Raw genomic sequence first — 24,244 nt, forward strand, 5'->3', positions numbered from 1 at the left:
ATGATAGAAATCATGTCTGCAGCATAGGTTTAAAAAGGTTTAGGTTGGCTGGGCGTGGTGGCTCACACCGGTGATCCCAGCACTTTGAGAGGCCGAGGCGGGAAGATTGCTGAGCTCCGGAGTTCGAGACCAGCTGCGCAGCATGGTGAAACCCCATCTCTACCAAAAATACAAAAATTAGCCGGGCGTGGTGGCGCGCGCCTGCGGTCCCAGCTACCTGGGAGGCTGAGGCAAGAGGATCTCTTGAGCCTGGGAGGAGGAGGTTGCAACAAGCCAAGATTGCACCACTGCGCTCCAGCCTGGGTGACAAAAAGAGACCCTGCCTCAAAAAACAAAACAAAACAAAACAAAACAAAAAGTTGAGGTTAAAAAGCACACATAAACCAAACAAGATGCTAAAATTAGAGTTTTATAAGAAGCATTGTGAATGGTGCACATAATATCTAAATCTGTCTCTTTTCAGTGATTTTTGGTTCATTCAACATTGCAAAAGAGAGAAAAAAAATTCAGTAAATACGGTCCACAAATGCTGTTTGAATGTTGGATACTGGAAGAGTTTTCTCCACGCATGAGCACATTTCACAGAGAGGCCAGAGCCTACTCTTCACAGAAACAGGGTCTTGCTGGTCAGTTTTATCAGGACAGAGTCGTTCAGAACAATTTCAGAAGCAGAAGAAAGGAGAACCAACTTCACATGGTCCCTTCTTATCGCACGTAAATTCCTTTCCAACGCTTAAACCTTAATTGCTTTCCTCATTTAAATGTCTGTCTCAAAATCTCTAACATATAACTTCGCAGCCAAAAGAGAGAGAAAAGAGAAAGGAAAACAGTACTTTAATACTCTCTTTGATAACTCCCATTCATTTTCCCCGCACAGTTCCAAGGACGCGTCTATCTTTAGACTCTGCTGTATCATGAGAGAGGATGGGAGAGACGAGAGCATCAAGAAGCAAAAGGTGAGTGATTGCAAATCAGTGGCAAAATTAATTGTTGGTAGGAAATTTTAAAAGAGTTTCTTCTGTATTATAAAATCAAATTTTCCTTTTGTGTCACAGACTCACGCGGAATCATAGGACGTTCACCTTGGATGAGACCAGAGAGGCCACCCCACGTGTGTATTTCCCCACCCCATCCAACCCCCAGCAACTCACTTTCCTCTGGACACTCCCAGTGACGGGAGCAGTCAGCTATGCTGTGGGAGCACAGGAGCTACCCGCCTGCTTGCAATGACCAGCCATTTGATTTGCCTGCTCTGCACCCTGGCTGCATTTCAAGGGCTCTTCAAGGGACAAAGCAGTGACAGGCAGGGAGGTTTCTGTGGACGGAAGCCTGGCAGCTCAGCACCTGTCATGGGCCACCCTGAACACAGCAAGTGGAAGTGCGTCCCCTGGATCCCCACCCGCCCGGGACACTCGCCTCGTCCTGGCAGGCCCAGCCCTTCTCTGCCATCCGTGCTGCGAGGCACCACCAACTGCTAAGGTGTGGGCCAACGGGCAGCTGCCCAGGCCAATGGAGACTTGGGGAAGGTGAGGAAAGAACCAAGAATTAAGCGGGATGGAGGGAGCAGAAAAGGGAAGAAAAGTGTCCCAGCAAGGAAGAACTTCCTGGGAAGATGAAATAAGAGGCGGAATCTCCTCGGTGAGTGGCTGCATAAGTCTAGGGCAGCTCCATGGTAAGATTCCAGGGGCACTAGGGGTGGACGGCCCATCAACGCAACCTCCATGGCGGACCGAGAGGTGACAGCGAGGGGTGCCTCCTTCACACCGACAGGGTCTGGTGTTTAACACAGGCCTCAGGAATACAGTTCTGCCTCATAAAAGCTGCCTGCACTGTCAGGAAACAGTGGGCCCCACTTAGAGTTGAGCTGGAAAATGGACCTGGGGGCTGAAGAATGAAACGAGGCTGCGAAGCTCTCTCCTTGGGGCGTCCTCATAACACTTCGTTTGTGGAGCTGGCAGTCACTGGATTCAGCTTCCTCCCAGTGCAGGGATTCCTTACACACAACTGCTGAGCAGCACGCGGGGACCTAGGGCCACTCCGTGGTGCAGCCGGCAAAGAAATGACAGGGCCACCAGGCCGGCTGCACTCCTGGACCTTCCTCTCTTACTCAGTGCAGGAAGCCCCATGGTCTAGCTCAGTCTAGTTCACATCCTGTCCTCAGGGTGACAAAGATCCTGTCCTAGTCACATCCTGTCCTCAGGGTGACAAAGATCCTGTCCTAGTCACATCCTGTCCTCAGGGTGACAAAGATCCTGTCCTAGTCACATCCTGTCCTCAGGGTGACAAAGATCCTGTCCTAGTCACATCCTGTCCTCAGGGTGACAAAGATCCTGTCCTAGTCACATCCTGTCCTCAGGGTGACAAAGATCCTGTCCTAGTCACATCCTGTCCTCAGGGTGACAAAGATCCTGTCCTAGTCACATCCTGTCCTCAGGGTGACAAAGATCCTGTCCTAGTCACATCCTGTCCTCAGGGTGACAAAGATCCTGTCCTAGTCACATCCTGTCCTCAGGGTGACAAAGATCCTGTCCTAGTCACATCCTGTCCTCAGGGTGACAAAGATCCTGTCCTAGTCACCTGTGTCCTCAGGGTGACAAAGATCCTGTCCTAGTCACATCCTGTCCTCAGGGTGACAAAGATCCTGTCCTAGTCACATCCTGTCCTCAGGGTGACAAAGATCCTGTCCTAGTCACATCCTGTCCTCAGGGTGACAAAGATCCTGTCCTAGTCACATCCTGTCCTCAGGGTGACAAAGATCCTGTCCTAGTCACATCCTGTCCTCAGGGTGACAAAGATCCTGTCCTAGTCACATCCTGTCCTCAGGGTGACAAAGATCCTGTCCTAGTCACATCCTGTCCTCAGGGTGACAAAGATCCTGTCCTAGTCACATCCTGTCCTCAGGGTGACAAAGATCCTGTCCTAGTCACATCCTGTCCTCAGGGTGACAAAGATCCTGTCCTAGTCACATCCTGTCCTCAGGGTGACAAAGATCCTGTCCTAGTCACATCCTGTCCTCAGGGTGACAAAGATCCTGTCCTAGTCACATCCTGTCCTCAGGGTGACAAAGATCCTGTCCTAGTCACATCCTGTCCTCAGGGTGACAAAGATCCTGTCCTAGTCACATCCTGTCCTCAGGGTGACAAAGATCCTGTCCTAGTCACATCCTGTCCTCAGGGTGACAAAGATCCTGTCCTAGTCACATCCTGTCCTCAGGGTGACAAAGACCTGTCCTAGTCACATCCTGTCCTCAGGGTGACAAAGATCCTGTCCTAGTCACATCCTGTCCTCAGGGTGACAAAGATCCTGTCCTAGTCACATCCTGTCCTCAGGGTGACAAAGATCCTGTCCTAGTCACATCCTGTCCTCAGGGTGACAAAGATCCTGTCCTAGTCACATCCTGTCCTCAGGGTGACAAAGATCCTGTCCTCACATCCTGTCCTCAGGGTGACAAAGATCCTGTCCTAGTCACATCCTGTCCTCAGGGTGACAAAGATCCTGTCCTAGTCACATCCTGTCCTCAGGGTGACAAAGATCCTGTCCTAGTCACATCCTGTCCTCAGGGTGACAAAGATCCTGTCCTAGTCACATCCTGTCCTCAGGGTGACAAAGATCCTCTCCTAGTCACATCCTGTCCTCAGGGTGACAAAGATCCTCTCCTAGTCACATCCTGTCCTCAGGGTGACAAAGATCCTGTCCTAGTCACATCCTGTCCTCAGGGTGACAAAGATCCTGTCCTAGTCACATCCTGTCCTCAGGGTGACAAAGATCCTGTCCTAGTCACATCCTGTCCTCAGGGTGACAAAGATCCTGTCCTAGTCACATCCTGTCCTCAGGGTGACAAAGATCCTGTTTTAGTCACATCCTGTCCTCAGGGTGACAAAGATCCTGTTCTAGTCACATCCTGTCCTCAGGGTGACAAAGATCCTGTGCTTGGCCAGTCTTTAGTCAGGCCCTGGTCCTTCCTCTAGGCCCATTAGCAAGAATCCTGGCTAAGCCAGTCTGGCAGGAATTCCACGCGGAACCATGCTGACCTGCCGTCAGCAGGAACCCCTGTAGGCTGGTTCGGCCAGAACTGCCCACAGACTTGGCATCTCCTCTGAGTAACTTTCCACCCGCTGACCCTCTGCTCCTTGGCCACCAACGCCCACTCGTCCCTGCTGTATTGGAACAGAACCCAGCCCAGCTCTTCACTGGAGTCTCTTTTTCCCTTTGCAATAGTCCTGAATAAAATGTGCCATCACTGGTTTGATTTCCGCTGGCTCTGCTTTTCTTTGCTAAGGCGCCACCTTGCTCACGGCCCACATCTCCTCAGGCCCCACCAGGAGGGGAGACTGGCACACCTTTCCCTCTCGGGAGGTCAGTTTCCTCCTGACGGCTCTTTGCTGACGTTCCCATGGCCGAGCTCCGGCTCTTCCACTGTCACTCTGACATCCCCAACTCCCCACTGCACTTGCCCCCTACCCTCTGCCTTTCTGGGGCAGGGTTCCCTGCACCCCTGAGAGGTCACACTGCATGGTTCCCACGTGCCCCAGGCCCCGAGAGCCTGGTCGATCCTGGAGAATGTGAGGAGGTCATTCACAAAGTGGGAAAGGGATCGACACAGTCTGTGCCACTTTCCCAGCTTTTCAGGCTCTGCCATCCCTAACACAGGGCAGGGAAGACGGCGGTTTCCAGGAGAAGAGCATGGTGCCAGGGAAGAGTGTGGTGAGCAGCACCAGGGTGGTGGGCACACCTGCCACTGGACAGGAGAGGCGAGAAACTCATCGAACTCCCAGCCTCGAACTGGATGCCTCAAAAGAATGCCTGGGTTTGGGGAGTAACAAGACCTTGGTACAGAATGACACGACTGAGAGACCCTGAAGACATGAAGGAAGATTGTCCCTCACATTTATGTCCCCTGCACCATGTGAGGACACACAGAAAGTACCATAGAAGCAGAGAGCAGCCCTCACCCTACACTGCACCTGTCAGCGCCTTGATCTTGGAATTTCCAGTCTTAGAACTGTGTGCAATAAATGTCTGCAGTACGTAATTACCCAGTCTAAGGTATTTGTTACAGTAGCCAACTGGACTGAGACGGGGCTGTTCTGGGACTAGTCACGTAGCACGGACCAGGACCCGACTGGGACAGCTCTCAACCTTGCTAAGCAGCTGTACACAGAGGGATGTTGCAGGCAATTCCCCGCACCTGCTGGCCAGAGCCTGGCTGGGACCCTGCATGCTGGGGACGGAGTGAGGGCAAGGGTGAAATGCAACCTCCCAAGCAAGCAGCAGGTCAGTGGCATGTGGAAAGCAGGAATCTGACAGAGGAGGAGCACCGTCATCTCGGAAAAACACCATCACTTTAAACTCCAGCTCCCTTCTAGACTCCTGCACTTCAAGGAAATCACTTCTCTTCTAACCACAAACAGCCAGAAAGAGCAAAGGGTAAAACACAGATAAGACAGCTCAGGCACAGAGGGAGGTGGGAGGAAAGTCTCTTGCAGAACTGCCAAATTTCACCCTCATTCAATTGGCCCCAGTAAAACAGTGGCCCTTAATAAGCACCTTCCTTTCCCTTCAGGTGCACTAAGATAGGAAAGCTAAAAGCAGACTCAGGGGATATGCCTGCAGCTGCAGAAAGATGTACAGGAAGAGACATACAACTCTGCCTCCCAGATAGGCACAACAAAGAGACACAGAAGCAGCCCAAGCCTCTGATAAACTTTCCCACCCTGAATCCTTACAAACTCTTAGTCTATAAGAGAGTGCCTCTGACCTAACTCAGTCGCCCCTCTCAGGTTTATTTAAAATAAACCTGTCCCTGTTGACTGTCAAGCCACCCTTTGTGTTTCTCTCCTCTTTCTTCAATTCTTACAGAATCTCTCATATACGGACAAGACCTGCGAAATGTAGGCTAGGCCTGTGTTAGTGCTAATGCCGGACTGCTTAAGGCAGCTCCACTGCCCAGGGCTCACACAACAGATGTGTATTCTCTCCAGGTTCTGGAGGGTGGAAGGCCGAGATCAAGGTGTCGGCAGGGCTGGTACTTTCTGGGGGCTGTGAGGGAGAAGCTGCTCCAGGGCTCTGCCCTGGCTTCTGGTATTTGCTGGTATCTTTGGTGTTCCTTGGCTTATAGAGGATTACCCTGATCTCTGCCTCCTTTTTCACATAGCGTTCTCCCTGTGAGCGTGTGAGTCGTCTCCAAATCTCCCCTCTTCACAAGGACATCAGTCACACTGCAGTAGGGGCCACCCTTCTCCAGAATGACCTTAATGAATTAAATCTGCAATGACCCTATTTCCAAATAAAGTCACATTCTAAGGAATTGGAGGATGGGACTCAACCTATACATTTTGTGGGGGACATAATTCAACCCATGAAGGGCTCTGTCAACAAGATTCATAGCTGTATTTTGCTGTCTCCAAGGAACTGAGGTCAGGGAAGGCTGGCCTTTCAGGCCCTCATATAGGCAGTGTATGGCATTATTAGTATTATTATTATTTTTTTTTTTGAGACAGAATCTTGTTCTGTCGCCCAGGCTGGAGTGCAATGGTACAATCTTGGCTCACTGCAACCTCCGCCTCCTGGGTTCAAGTGATTCTCCTGCCTCAGCCTCCTGAGTAGCTGGGATTACAGGTGTGTGCCATCATGCCCAGCTAATTTTTGTATTTTTAGTAGAGATGGGCTTTCACCATATTGGTCAGGCTGGTCTCAAACTCCTGACCTCAGGTGATCCACCCGCGTCAGCCTCCCAAAGTGCTGGGATTACAGGCGTGAGCCACCGCACCCGGCTGGCATTATTTTTAAAAGTGAAACACATTACACAATTTCCCTGTTTAGTACCTTGCGTAGGCTTCTTCCTGAGCCCAGAACAGAATGCAGTCCCCTCACAATGATCTGCAGGGCTCCCCTGTGATCTGGCACCTGGGAGCTCTCACGTCTAAGCTTCCTCCCCTCTCCTGCCCGGCCCAAATCCCACGCAAGGAAACCTGCATGGGGTGGCCACACCCAGGAGTTCAATTTCTTTATAGAAGTGTCCACAGTTTGAAACAACAGTGTGAGTGTGTGTGTGTGTGTTTATTCGATGTCTCACCTCAAAGAAACTGAAGCCTCACGAGCAGCACAGCTTGATTCACTCCCTCCCCTGCTGTGTTCCCATTGTGCACTCCAGCATCTCGCACAGAGCAGGCGCTCAGTCTTATTTATTGGATTAGCAAATGCTGTTAGGATGTGAGTCACCCTTGACTTCTCCCACTCCTCAATGCCTATGTGCATTCATTCATGTCTTGGAGGTTCTATTTCTCGAAGCCACACCCTCTTCTGCAGCCCGCTGCAAATCTTCAGACCCAGAACTCACCATTTCTCACCCTAGAGTTCCACATTTCCCCTCACATCTCCGTAGCTCAGCCTCTCCAGCCCCCACTGCCATCCACCACGGAGCTGCCCGAGGGGCTTCTGTGAAAGATGCACGCCAGCCCCCGCCCCATAGGGCCCATAACGGTGCCTCGTCCTGTCCTTCTCCAATCCCGCTGTCCGCGCACACCCAGCCATGGCAAAATCCACGTGGCCTCCTGTCTCTAGGCAAGCAGGGCCTGTGCAGGGGCTTGCAGCAAACCTGTCAAGGTGAAATGGGAGAGTTTCTTCAAATGTGCTAATAGGGGACCCAATCCAACAGCCCCACCTTTCCGCAAAAGGCGTTTTGTGGAACATAAAGATGGTTCTCTAGTCAGAGGTACATTATGTAGCTCACATTGTGAAGAAGGAAGAAAATCAATTGTGAAACATCCAATCGAAGTGCAAAAGCTCAAGATGAAAGGAACATAAGAAGCTATTCACACAATTGAAGGACTCAGTGCATGAGATCGCTGCTAACAAAGATCCGATATCTTATCATGATTGCCGACATCTCAGTGTCCCTAAATCACTGAAAAGTTCCCATTCATTCCTACAATGGACAACGCCCCATCCTACCAGGTGGCATCTCTAATGACATTTTGTATAAAATGGTGAGAAGTTCTAAGACACCAGAGGGCAGAGAAAAGAGGACACGGAGTGTGAGTTTAAAATTCAGCAGTTTTACACGTCAGACGTGCCTTTTAGCCAACCCCACCCAGGTTCCCGTCTGCTTCCAGGGATGGAGACGTGTGCGTGGCGGTCCCTTCATCTTCCAGACGGACGGCCTGTGGACTCTCACAGGAGTCTCCTAAGCTGTGTCGCTCCATTACCTGTGAGCTTAGGTGCTGACAGCCATGGCCTCATCGGTTTAAGGTCAGGATTACATCCTCCAAACAGCAGAAGCCCTGGACCCAGTGTTAGCCAAGACACTGGAGCAAGGGATGTCCATTAACTAAGGAAATTGTGACCTGAAGACAGTAGCGTGCAGGCACATAGAGCAGGTGTATGTTCACATGGAAAGACAGCCCAGCGGGCATGCACGTGAGACATAGAGGGAGACAAGGATTGTTATCCGTTCACTCACTTGACACATATTTACAAGGGCCTTTGGACTGGATACTTTGGGTAGGTGAGTGATCAAAAAGACATGTGGGCCTTGGTCCAGGGCTCATGGGCATCTGCCACACAGCAAGACTCGGTGGATCTCAGGCTCGAAAGCCTTTAAATGTTATCTTCTTTCTTGTTCTTGTAGATTTTTTTTTAATTTGCAGAGATCATTCCCACACACCTTGTGTGGCTCCTCCAGGGTATTACTCGACTGCTGTACTGACTAACACGTACATCTTAACTATTATTGTTCCTATTGTCATCGGTGGTATTACTCGACTGTTGTACTGACTAACACGTACATCTTAACTATTATTGTTCCTATTGTCATCGGTGGTATTACTCGACTGCTGTACTGACTAACACGTACATCTTAACTATTATTGTTCCTATTGTCATCGGTGGTATTACCCGACTGTTGTACTGACTAACACGTACATCTTAACTATTATTGTTCCTATTGTCATCGCTGGTATTACCCGACTGCTGTACTGACTAACACGTACATCTTAACTATTATTGTTCCTATTGTCATCGGTGGTATTACCCGACTGCTGTACTGACTAACACGTACATCTTAACTATTATTGTTCCTATTGTCATCGGTGGTATTACTCGACTGCTGTACTGACTAACATGTACATCTTAACTATTATTGTTCCTATTGTCATCGGTGGTATTACCCGACTGTTGTACTGACTAACACGTACATCTTAACTATTATTGTTCCTATTGTCACCGCTGGTATTACCCGACTGCTGTACTGACTAACACGTACATCTTAACTATTATTGTTCCTATTGTCATCGGTGGTATTACCCGACTGCTGTACTGACTAACACGTACATCTTAACTATTATTGTTCCTATTGTCATCGCTGGTATTACCCGACTGCTGTACTGACTAACACGTACATCTTAACTATTATTGTTCCTATTGTCATCGCTGGTATTACTCGACGGTTGTACTGACTAACACGTACATCTTAACTATTATTGTTCCTATTGTCATCGGTGGTATTACCCGACTGTTGTACTGACTAACACGTACATCTTAACTATTATTGTTCCTATTGTCATCGGTGGTATTACCCGACTGCTGTACTGACTAACACGTACATCTTAACTATTATTGTTCCTATTGTCATCGGTGGTATTACCCGACTGTTGTACTGACTAACACGTACATCTTAACTATTATTGTTCCTATTGTCATCGGTGGTATTACTCGACTGCTGTACTGACTAACACGTACATCTTAACTATTATTGTTCCTATTGTCATTAGTGGTATTACTCGACGGTTGTACTGACTAACACGTACATCTTAACTATTATTGTTCCTATTGTCATCGGTGGTATTACTCGACGGTTGTACTGACTAACATGTACATCTTAACTATTATTGTTCCTATTGTCATCGGTGGTATTACCCGACTGTTGTACTGACTAACACGTACATCTTAACTATTATTGTTCCTATTGTCATCGGTGGTATTACCCGACTGCTGTACTGACTAACACGTACATCTTAACTATTATTGTTCCTATTGTCATCGGTGGTATTACCCGACTGTTGTACTGACTAACACGTACATCTTAACTATTATTGTTCCTATTGTCATCGGTGGTATTACTCGACTGCTGTACTGACTAACACGTACATCTTAACTATTATTGTTCCTATTGTCATTAGTGGTATTACTCGACGGTTGTACTGACTAACACGTACATCTTAACTATTATTGTTCCTACTGTCATTAGTGTGGAAAGAGTTATTCTTCCAGGGATGAACCAAATCTTGAACACACACACTTAAATGTGCAAAGGTATTATTTTTCACTTCTTTTTTAAAATAAAATAAATAACACACTGACCATGTGGCCATGGGCAGAGTTCTTAATTTGACCCAAGATAAAAGGAGAGCATTAAGGAAACTGGCCCTGAGTGACATGCGCGGCCTGAACTCTTCAGTGACGGACTATTCTCTAACTCTGCAGAGAGAGGATGGCAGGAGATCCACAAAGTCAGAGGAGATGTATGCTTTTCAGGAACAGAAAACATCAAATTAAGGCACCAAAACAGGCATATATGTTTTCATGCCGGGTGACTTGTGTCTGCTTTTCATATTGAGAAGTCATGGTGAGTTAGATGGTATCTCTCAGAGTTTAAGGTGGATGACAATGATCTGGAGATCCTGTTAAAATGCAGATTCTGATTCAAGGAGATCTGGGGTTTGGCACGATTCTCTGTATTTCTAACAAGCTTGCCAGTAATGCCAATTCCTCAGGTCCAAAGGCCGCACTTGTGAATAGCAAAGAGGTAGAACACTGAGGGGAGAATTCATGGATGACACAAAACTGAAAGTTTCACAAAATTTACAGGATGTAATATAATAGCAAGAATAGCAACAACAATCCTTTTGAACATCTACTATATACTATATTAACGCGTAAAACTACAAAAAATCTATGACAGCAATAAGATTTTTTCACTTTTCAAGTGGAAAATGAAATAGTTTTCATTGCATAAAATAATATTAAAACCACATATAAGACCATTCTCTTAAACAACTGACAAGGGACACATGCTTTTTTCATCTAAAGCTAATATTGCTAAAAGAAATACATAATTAATATCCCTTACTGTCCTTCAAAGCCTCATTATTTTATAGGAAAAACCTGAAAACACTGGACCCTAGAAAATCCTTTTATTTGCTAATCTGAAGGCAGTTCAGGAGGTTACCAAAGCAACAACAAAAATCTCCCAGTCAGATTGTATCTGCTTTGACTCTGCTCCAACTTACTTCCTTGCTAGCTATCCAGAATCAACCCTTATTCCACCTAAACTTAAATTTCCAAACCAGTGATGCATGGCTAGGATGGGACAGCTCGCAGTAGACTGGCACTCTCACTAAGAGCTAGCGAGAAAGCTAAGCAAAAATCCATTTGAAGAAGCCACAAACGGAGGCAGCAGGCTAACTGTGGTAAACTTTTCCTGCACGCCACTTCCCCCCAGAACTTGTCTTCTTCTGACAGGGTACATAATGTGAAAACCTGGAAAGAGAGAATAAAGAACCCAGGAGAGCTTGAGGAAAAAACTAGCCAAGGAGTCAAAAAAGGAGGGGCCACAATTTCAGGGAATATGAATGTCAGAGAAGAAACCCAACCAACACTGGTTATGTCCTCGACACATTTCCTGACTAAGTTGTACAACACAAGAGGTTTAAAAACAATTGTAAAAATGGCTTAAAAAGAAGGGCTGTATTTTCAGCATTTTTTTGGTGTTGACACATTCCAGGCCCTCAGTTGGGATCTCTGGGGAGCTATGCAGAAAGGTGGGGGAACCAGAGCCCAGTGGAGCCTCAGCAAGACTGCAGGCCAGCCCCGTGCCAGCTCAGACTTCCAGAGAGGCAAGAGAAAACCACCCAACACCTCTACAAATCTCTGTACACAATGAAAATCGCCAGGTGATATGGTTTGGATGTTTCATCCCCTCCAAATCTCATGTTAAAATGTGATTCCCTTGTTGGATGTGGGGCCTGGTGGGCGGTGTTTGGGTCATAGACATGGATCCCTTATGAATGGCTTGGTGCTGTCCTCATGGTAATGAGTGAGTTCTCACTGTTAGTTCACAAGAGATCTAGTTGTTTAAAAGAGCCTGGCACCTCCTCCCTCTCTCTCTTGCTCCCTCTCACCACTGACAAGCTAGCTCCCCCTTCACCTCTGCCATGATTGGATGCTTCCTGACGCTCTCATCAGAAGCAGAGGCTGGTGCAACGCTTGTACAGCCAGCAGAACTGTGAACCAAATACACCGCTTTTCTGTATAAATTACCCAGTCTCAGATATTCCTTTCCAGCAATACAAACAGACTAATATATCAGGCATATCAAGTAATAGAAAGAAGCAAGAAAACGGACATTAGAAATGGAACCAGAGACGGCAGCAGGGACTTAATGGTTAATGTGTTCCAGAAAACAGATTGCAAGATGGAGAATCTCACCAGAGAACTGACATACATTAGAAAGAATCAAATTAAAATTTTGGAACTGAAAATATAGTAATTGAAACCAAGAACTCAATAGACAGCTTTAAAAGATCACAGGACAGAGATGAAGAGTGACTTTGTATGCTGAAAGATGGAGTGCAAAGGAAGAAAAAAAAATAGCACAAGCATAAAAGCAAGTGGGTCCTGGGAGAAGCATGTAACCTTCACATGACCAGAGTCCTAGAATGGTGCCAAAACAATATTTTAAGAAATAATGTCCATTCTTTATCAAACACTGATGAAAGGTATCAAACTACAGATGCAAAAACTGCTATGAACTTTATGCAGGAGAAATGCAAAGAAAAACAAAACAAGGTCAGGGGCACCATAGTGCTTTAGCTGTCACTTATTTTAAACTTTCCTGAGTTTAGATGACTCCAAAAGAGTTCCACAAAGCAATAGCTCATCCTCCAGTAATGACCAAATGGAATTTATCTTCCACAGGCCTTAATCAGGACTTGGTGTCCTGGCTTCACTTCTTAAAGCTCCAGCCACAAGTGGAATGGAGCAGAGATAAGGTTTGAGAGGCTTCATGTGTTCTCTTATGATTTCTCTGGCGGCATGTCATCTTTTAAGTTTCAAATGTGTAGGTTACGTATCATATAATGGAACATATCGTGGTGATGTTGGACCTGTCCCCCAATCCACAGAGCCATCCCATTAATTTCTGGTAACACATGGTCACGTTGTAGTCACATCACACTGACTGACTGCAAGTCTTAGATTTCCTCAGATGAATTAGTATCAGTACTTTTTTAAATGAAGGAAAAAAGCCATCTTACAAGGCTGCCTACTGTATAATTTGAAGTATACGACATTTTGGAAAAAGCAAAACTATGGAAGCAGTAAAAATATCAATGGTTGCCAGTGTCTGGGGAGAGGAAGGGATAAACAGCTGGAGCACAGAGAATTCAAGGGCAGTGACACTACTCTGTAAGATACAACAGGGGCAGATACACAGCATTACACATTTGCCGAAATCCATAAAACAACACCAAGAGTGAATCTTAATGTAAACCATAGGCTTTGGATGATAAAGATGGATTAAGGTGCATTCATTTATTGTAACAAACACAATACACTAATTCTTGATGTTAATAATAACGTGGTGTGTGTGTGTGTGTGTGTGTGTGTAGAGGAAAATATACGGGGGAACTCTACTTTCTGCTCAATTTTTATGTAAACCTAAAAATGCTCAAAAAATAAAATTTATTAATTTAATTCTTTTAAAAGGAACACAGAAAAGCAATCCTAACACTGGATCACACTGAGCCCTTTGTGTCTTGAGTTCCATGTTAAGGCTGGGACCCTACAGGTACGTCCAGCTGCTGTGTGTCCACGTCGACTAGGAAACGAAGCCAGGGCTTTGCTGCCAAGCAGATCACACTCAGAACCTTGCCCTAAGATCTCCACCACAAGCTTCCGCTTACTGGACACAAACAAGCAGAAAGGTCAATACCTTCTCCACTATGGTCCTGTCAAGATTAAAGGATTTGGGGTCAACAGCACAGAGTAAGTGTCAGAATGCTGGTTTTCTTCTTCGCTTTCCTAAAAGGCTGCTTGAAATGGATATTCTCAAAAATAAACTCACAAGCTCCCTTGCATGCAGCCTTCCCGTGTGGAAACAAACCATGCACACTTTCTATGACGAATGCTGCACATCGAGGTGTGCGGCAGCGACAAAGGCAGAGGGCTAGGAAAGCTTCATGTAAAGGAGTATTCCCTGGTCCCGCTTCTAATCTCCATAACTAGAAAAAGCATACACAGCTCCAGTGTAAACAAGACAAAGATAAACTATCAAACAATAGATTGAGATGCAACTTCATTTCCACTCAGCAGAAGGAATGTCTGAGGCAGAATCTTCAGTGTTCACAATATCAATAAAAAGCAGAAAGTGTGAGAGAAGGAGGAGGAAGAGGAGGAAGGAGATGAAATAGTCATTGCTCCCTGTTTCATTGATTGTTAAATGACTATGTGGACAAGAAGCCATAATTTTACCAGGCTTTGCCTTTGTGGTCAAACCCCCAACGCAAATTTACATCCTTAAACCCTGTCTGCATCTCTAGAGTGTGCTTCTTCCCATCTTGTGTTCTTCGATTGTTTTAGTCTTTCTTATATTCCTTTTTACAGCTAACTCAATCCCCAATACCCACCTACATAGTCAGTTCTCTACTTTTGCATTTTTATTGTTTTTTCTAAGATCTGCGTTTCATTTTTAAGTCCTTTACTTCTTTGAAAATTATGTTGTTTGGTTTCACAGACACAGCGGGTCTATGCGATGCGCTCGGCAACGTGAGACGCCCTTATCATTCTGGTCTCCCAGCAAAGCGTTCCCAGTGCAAAGGTTCTTCCAGAAGTGGTCCTCGAGGCCCCCGCCTCCTGAGGGCTTTGAAACTTCCCCCAGGCCAGCCAGAGCCTGCCAGCTCCATCCAGGCTGCTTAGAAGGGAACCTACCTCCACTCTGGCACTCAGCCCATCCACAGTCTCGCCCCACCAAAGCAGGCCTTGGTTCATCGTGTCTCACTTTCACCCAGCACGGGGCCTTCACATGGGTCCCATGGCAAATGTGTGTGAAGGAACAGAGAGAGACACAGAGCAACTCACGCAAGGAGAACATGGGAATTAAACCTGTGAATGTGCTAGCATGTGTGTGCCTGTGTGTGTGCGTGTGCTGCATGTGTGCACGCATACGTGTATGTGTGCCTGTGTGTGTGCATTTTAAACAAATCCTTGCCTGCCCTCTATGCTTTGCTGAGCCAAGGTAGGCTAGTAGTGCGCTGTGTCTTCCTCAGGAAGTCAGACTCCAGAATGGTCCAGACAGTGCCATCCCTGCTGAGCACTGACTACAGCCTCGGCGCTGTTTGCAGAGGAAAGCACTCGTTAGCATTCGGTTTCCCCAGGGCTGCAAGCGTCAGCTGCCTCCGACTCACACAGGAGCAGGCAGCCACATTGGCTCCCCACCCCTCCAGTAGGGTAGAGAGCCATGCTAGAAAGAAAACCAACTGGATGACACGATGTTTCAAAATATTCAGGGCAAGTTTTACAAACGAGACAGTTAATAGAAGAAAGCTTTCTACTCCACATCCTGCCACAGCTCAGCCTGGGAAACCTGCTGTGTCAGCCTCCAGATGAGCAGGACGCTGGTGCACACGTGCTCTTCTCTGGGGCCCAGGGCTTACGATGCCCCCGGCCATTCTAAGGTCGTTTCTCGCCCCACAGGGAAGGATCAGAGTTCATGATTTCAAGTCCCTAATGTGAGCTCTGTGTCATCGTGTAGTTTTTGTTTTTTTTTTAAGGGACAGAGGGGTCTGACTAGTGATCTTATTTTTTTTTTTTTAAGATGGAATCTAGGTCTGTCACCCAGGCTGGAGTGTAGTGGCTCGATCTTGGCTCACTGCAACCTCCGCCTCCTGGGTTCAAGTGATTCTTCTGCCTCAGCCTCCTGAGTAGCTGAGACTACAGGTGCCCACCACCACGCCCAGCTAGTTTTTTGTATTTTTAGTAGAGACGGGGTTTCACCATGTTGACCAGGCTGGTCTCGAACTCCTGACCTCATGATCCACCTGTCTCAGCCTCCCAAAGTGCTGGGATTACAGGCGTGAGCCAACGCACCCGGGCTGGATTTGAACCAATCTCATGAAATATGACCTGCTCAGATCTCTGATGGGAAAAGGTTTTCAGGGTTTCCAAATGCAGGGATCTGTTTTGGACGGAGAGAAGGCTGAGGTCCGACTATCAACTGCAGCTTCAGGGCCTCGGTCACGGCTCCCTCTGTGTGCCCCTCCAGGCATCTCTCCACACACCACTCCCTCTTCCCCAGCTGTGTGATGCAGTCTGTCCTCCTGCGTCACCAAGGACCTTCACACTCTATCCCACATGGCAAACTCTCGCCTATCCATGAAGTTTCAGATGAAGAGGACCTCCCTGGAGACGTCCCTTCCACTCCTGCAGCCATATCACCCTGAAGGAACCTGTCATTCACTACGCTCCTTCTCCGCAGCCCGTGATTTCCACACGAAAATTCCCGTCGATTCCAATAACAAAGCCTAACACAAGGCACAAAGTAAATTCTAAAGCTAAAGACCTGCATGAAAATCCCTCTATGTGCAAATGCAATTGACTATTCCTGAAATAATTCTGTAACCATATATCCAGGAAGGCACTTCTTCTTCGAGTGTTAAACATAGATACATGTTAGACATAAAGGTGTTGAATACACGGCTGTGGAACAAATGCAAGAAAATAAAACTCCAGCACAAGAAACATACATAAGAAAGGGTTACTCTATGCAGTCAACTGAATAATGGTGTATCAGGAAAAGGGAATATTACATCCACAACTTGATTTTAATATACAGCCATCTGCAGCACATAGGTTGTGTGAAATAATTCTCCTTTATCCATTCCACTTCTTTGCTCCAGTTTAGGGATGATATGGAGATTTTTTAAGTGAATCGCCCAAAAATATAACTTTACCCCTGCATGGAACCCTTATATCACCAGAGAAAAGAACACTTTTAAAATCTGGCAATGAAAAGAAATGATTTTGCTACTAATTTTGGAGGGGTTATTTCTATCCACAGAACACTGCAATGAAAAGAAGACATTTAAGTCAGCATTTTGGCAATTCCCCTCCCTCGGCCTCATATGTCTCCCCAGATCAGGAGCAAATGTGCACCAGGGAGCACAGGCAGGACCTCTGCAGGCGGCAGTTCCTGATAACGCTTCGGGCTGCAATTGCCAGGCCTGCTCGGGGATCCTAGGGACTCCTAGTAACCCTTTGCTGGCAGGTGGACTGTGGCCTTCAGCCCACCAGGGAAGGCTCTCACCCTAATGTATTCCAGTATCCCCACACTTGCTTCATGGCCAGGCACTTTCGCATAGGGAAGGACTTCTTTCACATCCAATAGTTCTTGAGCTTAATTTGCTTATAAGCCTGTGGGAATAGCCTACTCGGGGAAAGCACATATTTGATCCCATACTGAAAAGCAGAGGCAGTTTATTTACTCTCAAAGTCCACACTGAAGACGAAAGTAAAATCTGAGTGATCTAGAATCCTTTCCTAAGAAACACTATACAAGACAGGTCTCTTGGATCATGAAAGAAGAAACTAAAAGTGGAAATGTACTACTGTCACAAGCTCTATTTCTTCATTTTTTTTTTTACCACTTTCAATATTCCACTAAGTGCTACAGATTTAAGAAGTCAGTGTGAATTTTAAACCTGCATGATAAATCTCAAACAGAAATCCACAATGAGAATGTAACAAGAAGAGGTGCAACAGCCGTTAGATCAGAAAATAAAGGAGCTTCTTACCATGTTTATTGATGACACGGGGCCAATGCTGTTAACATAAATGTCAACGTCAATTACGGTCGGTTTTACTGTGGAGAAAAATACATGGATGTTAATACTTCGTGCCGGAGAAAGACAGGGGAGCATATTCAAGTCCCAAAGTCTCATACGTAGCAACACAAGGACATGTTGGAAACACACATGGGCAGGGCTTTCTTTGGGATTTCTCTTGTAATTATAATTCAAGCCCTGCCTGCCTTTCTTTTCAAAAGTCTCCAAGGACGAGAGATTCTTACTTGTATCTTTTCAGTTCCAGGAAAATAGAATATTTATACACTGCAAGTTGCCAGTCATAGAAGACTATAAAGATATACCGTAACATTACTTAAGCTGATTTTTATGGCAAAGATAGGAGATACACGGCGAGCTACTGCAGGAGTAATTTAATGTCAAAGTTTTGCTATAAAGCTCGACACAAGACAGGAGCAATGTCAGTAACGTTGTTGGTTATGTGTTCCCCACGTAGCTGTCTAGCTATCCTTCCAAAGCAAAGCAACTCAAGGCAACATTCTGGTGAGTCTATACACCAATAAAAAATGAGCAATATTATTTACTGTTATCAATATGACTTAAAGATACATATACACACAGACATCACAGAGTTTAAATCCAACTCAAAACACGACGGAATGTTAGTAAGTCAAACAATTACTGTTTCAACTGTGAATGCATAACATTTATATAATCACAGGTTGATCTCTCTAATGCCTTTTGTCAGAGGCTGCCCTGGCTCATTTGGCTTTAAGGGGAACCAGTTTCTGTTTTTATGGCAGCAAAAGAACTGAGCAAGCCTGATCATGAGACAGCTGAGTCCACGGACCTCTGAGTTGGAGGCTGGTGTCCTCTGAAAGGAGGACATTCCCTTCACTCTGCACTCAGCGACTGACAAAGGATGGGGCAGAGCCAATTCCAGAAAATTTCTGCCCGGGAGGAATATGAACAAGACTCCTGAACCTCTCCCCATGATACAGACCGTTTCTATAGAAACAAGAGTGTCGTCTATGCAATTATGTCAATGCATTTCCTTCAATTGTGCTGAAGGACTCAACATTCACAAATGGAATTCCACACTCTACTTCTGAAACAATGAATGGCAGCTCTGAGCTCTCAGTCTCTTGTAAAATTGCACATCCACTGGTCTGTGCCCTGGGCAGTGATCCCCAGACCTTCACGTAATGAAAGCAATGATAATGAATTTGAACCAACTCCTACAACATCTGTCAGTACAGCCAAGTCATGTGAGCTGCAAGAGCGGTTGGCATTTTGGAAAACGCCCCAACACAATTTCACGCACTAAATATATAGTGCTTAAGTTTCATAAAAGCAGTATTCTTCATTTTAGACTAAGCTTTGCTAACTACTATGGAAATTACGTAGCATCTTTCTTCAAATTATTGGATTCAACAAGTGTTCCATCTCCAAACACTGCAGAACCTTTGACTGTGCTATACCAAAGGGTGTTAAGTCAGTTGGTTACAGACCTACTTTCAGCAAGAGAGTTTTCTGGTTGTTTAATACAAGTTATTAGACTTTGGGTTTCCAGAGCTTTTTATATCATTAAATTAAAAGAACCAACAAACATAAAGCCTTAACTGCTTGCAGTGAGAAGCAGCAAATATAGCAAGTGCAACAGTGCAATGAAGAGTGTAAGAGATAAGAGTTTGCAATAAGTGTACACACACACACACACACACTCGCAAAACGCCAAGGAAAATGAAGAGCTTTTAGTAGAAGCTTCTTTCTTTGAGACAGGGTCTTGCTTTGTCTCCCATGGTGGAGTGCAATGGCGCAATCTCAGCTCACCGCAAACCCACCTCCCAGGTTCAAGCGATTCTCCTGACTTAGTCTTCCAAGTAGCTGGGATTACAGGCACCTGCCACCACACCCAGCTAATTTTGCATTTTTAGCAGAGATAAGGTTTCACCATGTTAGCCACGTTGGTCTCGAACTCCCGACCTCAAGTGATCTGCCCACCTCGGCCTCCCAAAGTGCTGGGAATACAGGTGTGGGCCACCGTGCCCGTAGATGCTCTTTTAAGCAGCGTCATGCTAACGTAAATGAAGCACTAGAATAGTGGCTCTGACAGCAGAAGCCAGGAAGGAGACTGGCCTCAGGCAGCTCAAGGTTTATAATTCAAAGACTCAAGACTAAGCCCTGATGTAAATGACGAGTTGATGGGTGCAGCACAGCAACATGGCACAAGTATACATATGTAACAAACCTGCATGTTATGCACATGTACCCTACAACTTAAAGTATAATAATAATAAATAAATTAAAAAAAAAAAAAAAAAAAAACCATTTCAAAGAAAAAAAAAAAAAAGACTAAGCCCTGACAAATGATCTTCCACAAAGTTGCCAAGACCGTTCAATGGGGGAATGGACGGTCTTTTCAACCAACAGTGCTGGGAAAACTGGATATCTACAGGCAAAAGAACGAAGTTGGACCCTTACCTTATGCCATATACAAAAATTAACTCGAAATGGATTTGAGACCTAACTGTAAGGCCTAAAACTACAAAACTATCAGAAGAACGCATGAGGGAAAGCTTGACATTGGATTTAACAACAGTCTCTGGGATATAACACCAGAAGATCAGGCAACAAAAGAAAAACAAATGAACTTGACTGTAACAAATTTAAAACTTCTGCGCATAGAGGGCACAACAGAGTAAAAAGGCAACCCACTGAGTGGGAGAAAATATTTGCAAATGGTATCTCTGCTAAGTGGTTAATATCCAGAACACATAAATAACTCCTACAACTCAACAACAACAACAAACGAACCTGATTTAAACGGCCAAAAAACTTAAACAGACATTTCACCCAAGAAAATATAGAAACGGATAATAAGCACATGAAAACGTCATCAGTTATTAGGGAAATGAAAAATCAAAACCACAAAATAACGCCTCACACCCATTCGGATGGCTACTATTACAAACAAAAACAAACGAACAAACAAACAACAATAACAGAAAATAACAAGTGCCAGCCAGGATATGAAGATATTATAATCCTTGTGCACTGTTTATGGGAAGAAAAATGATATACCCACTGTGGAAAATAGTAGAGTGATTCCTCAAAAAGCTAAAACTAGAATTACCGTAGGATCCAGTAGTTCCACGTCTGGGTATGCACCCAAAGGAATTAAAAGGAGGGGTTCAAACAGATGGAACAGCCATGCTAATAATATTACTCACAATAGCCAAAAGGTAGAAACAACTCACGTGCTTATCAACAAATGAACGGATTTTTAAAATGTCGTATACATAGACAATGGAATATTATTTTGCCTTAAAGAGGAAGGATATTGTGATACGTGCCACAACACGGATAAACCTTGAGGACATTATGCTAAGTGAAATAAGATAGTCACAAAAGAGCAAATACCATGATTCCACTTATATAAGCCTCCTACAGTAGTCAAATTCAAAGAGACAGAAAGTACAATGTTGGTTTCCAGTGACTAGAGAAGGGGAAATGGGAGCTGTTTAATGGGTACAGAGTTTCAGGTCTGCAAGATGAAGAGAGTTCTGGAGATGGACGGCGGTGGTGGCTACACAGCGATGCGAACGGACCTACTGCCACTCAACTGTATATTTAACAATGGTTAAGATGGTAAATTTTGTGTCATGTGTATTTTACTACCATAAAATAAACCCTAAGTAACCAAGAGAAGGATGGGGATACGAAGGTAGGAAAGCCAGAAATGGGGTGGTGGGGAGCAATTTTCTGAGTGAAAGAAAGCAGGTTCTATTTTTTTAAAGAATAAAATAGGGAGGATGGAACTGAGTCCCATACATTTGGGTTAAAATGGATTCTTCCTTTGAATTCTACCTTCCTTCTCTGGTTGCTTTCATTTCCTAAGAATTGAGAATTAGTATGTCTGAGAAGAATCATAAACTCATAAGTTGTGCGGCAAACGTGAACCTTGCAAAGATACCCTGGCTAGGCCTCGACAAGCATCAGCCACATTTGCTCCACTGATGGACTGAGGTGGTCCTAAGGGGAGTACATGGGCTGCCTTTTCTCTTTGCCTCTGTTACAAAACCAAAGCAGATCTAGGCTTGGTTGTTTTTCTCCACTCTCCACGGTCGTCTGCACCCTGGAAGAAGCCAGAGAGGAGAGCTTGTGGAGGACTCTCTGAACCATCATGACGAGCTGAGGGGACAGCCCCAGTGGGAAGGGGGACCTGGCAGCGGCCTTGCTGGGGAAGGAATGCAGGGTCGGGGGGTCTGTGGATGGACCTAGAGGCACGTGCCAAAAACTAGGGGTGAGCAGATGCTTTGCTTTGCTTATTGTGGAAGTTAAAGGAATCCTGTCATGGTCAAAAGGGAATAAATTGTATTTTATTTGAAGAAAGTTCCCAACATCAAATCCTTTGGGACTTGACATCTAAAAATCACATTTAATATAGTACAAGATTCCTGCTAAACTCACCTCAGCCCCTCTCCTGATGGTCTTCATATGGTAATAAACGTCTTATTTTGCTAACTTTGATGGTTCCTTCTTTGGCCCTGGGCCCCCTGAGGTGGGCACAGATGTTATTTAATAAGTCAGGTGGGTTAATAAGTAAGTTGTGTCCTTTTAAAATGGGGTTAATTCCTGGCGTGGTTCATAACAAGAAGAGAGGAAGCCTGGCTGGTCTGATTCTAGATGTTCTCCTAACTTTTCCAACGTGAAATGGCAAGTTGTATTGAGCTGGCTTCTCAAAATCCCTAGAAGGTTCTCTCTAAAACCAGACTTATGACAGCATGATTTACTTTAGAAAAATTAAGGAGAGGAAAAGAAAAGGGTAGAAAAAAAGACAGAGGAGTTGTGCTTGGCTCAGCAGGGTTCACAGGGCATGGTTCTGCAGTCATCTACCAGGGGAAGGTGGCATGGCAGGAGGGCATCTCAGAAGGAAAGAGCCTATGGATTTACACAGAACCCCAGAGCAGGGAGATGGCAGGCGTCCAGGGCCACAAGGACCAGTAGTCACAGTCACTTAGTTCTTTCTGAGCTGAGTCTTTTGATTAATACCTCTTACATAAGATAGTTCTCATGCAGATTTTTAACTTATTTTATGTATTACTCATTTATTTCGAGGAAGGGCTTGCTCTGTTGCCCACACTGGAGTGCAGTAATGCAATCATGGCTCACTGCAGCCTGGACCTCCTGGGCTCAGGCAATCCTCCCGTCTCAGCCTCCTAAGTAACTAGGACTACAGGCACACACCAACATATCAGGCTAATTTTTTAATATTTTTATAGAAACAGGGTCTCGCTATGTTGCCTAGGCTGGTCTTGAACTTCCAGATTCAAACAGCCTTCTCACTTGGGCCTCCCAAAGTGCCATGATTACAGGCATAGGCCACTGGGCTCAGCCACTCACATAAACTTCGAGTAAGTGTCTGGGGTCTTTTAGGGAAATTAAGTTAACATACAGGAGTGGAGAAGAAAAGATGTATTTCCTTTCTCTGAATCCCCACATTATATGATTACTCCCTATTTTTAGGTCACGGGCACCTTTTAGCACCTTTTAGCACAAGGAAAGCTGGCCGTTGGAAGGCAGGTCTGTGTGATTCGCCCTCACCCTTCCCACAGCATCTGGCACAGTAGGTGACCCCCGGATGTTGTGTAACTATGGTGCGTAAAAATTGCAGTTGTAAAGTTATAATTACTTAACTTTACATGTTAAATGCTCACGAGCTTGCCAACTGCAACACGAAAAAATACGTTCTTTTCTCTTTTAATGTTCTTTTTTTATTGATACATAACAGACGAACATATTTTTGGGATACACGTGTTAATTTAATACATTTACATAGTCTATAAAGATCACATCAGCGTAACTGGAATATCCATTGCCTTAAACATTTGTCCTTTCTTTGTGCTAGGAACATCTGAATTATTCTTTTTCAGTTATTTTGAAATATACAATAGATCATTATAAACAACAGTCACCTTACTGATTATCTAGCGCTGTCTTACTTTTGAAAGAGAATAATTTTTAAATATCCCCTAGAACATGATGGCGATTACAAGCTGGACCAAAGTAGTCGAGCGGGCAAGTGGCTAATAAAAGATCATCGGAGACAAAGATGTTCCTGAAAATAATCATCTGTTACAACAAAAATTACATTACCTCCATGGAGAGGAAAAAGTAGAGAGTGACATTGCGAGAGCAAATGAAACCATGAATATTCATTCATAAACAAGCGAGAGACAGAAAACAACAGGCCAGGCGCAGTGGCCCACGCCTGTCATCCCAGCACTTTGGGAGGCCGAGGCGGGTGGATCACGAGGTCAAGAAGATGGAGACCATCCTGGCTAACGTGGTGAAACTCCGTCTCCACTAAAAATACAGAAAAATTA

The 24,244-nt window shown here is 45.3% G+C and overlaps 1 protein-coding gene across 1 annotated transcript in view; it reads right to left on the reverse strand.

Annotated features, from left to right (window-relative positions):
- GABRG3 (gamma-aminobutyric acid type A receptor subunit gamma3) overlaps positions 1 to 24,244 on the reverse strand; it is a 570,535-nt gene that overhangs the window by 497,072 nt on the left and 49,219 nt on the right. Inside the window, exon 3 of the mRNA XM_050796150.1 lies at positions 17,847 to 17,914. Within this exon, the coding sequence (XP_050652107.1) occupies positions 17,847 to 17,914 (68 nt within the window). The remainder of the gene's footprint in view (positions 1 to 17,846; positions 17,915 to 24,244) is intronic.

This window comes from Macaca thibetana, chromosome 7 (assembly GCF_024542745.1).
Source record: "Macaca thibetana thibetana isolate TM-01 chromosome 7, ASM2454274v1, whole genome shotgun sequence".
Classification (NCBI taxonomy): Eukaryota; Metazoa; Chordata; class Mammalia; order Primates; family Cercopithecidae; genus Macaca; species Macaca thibetana.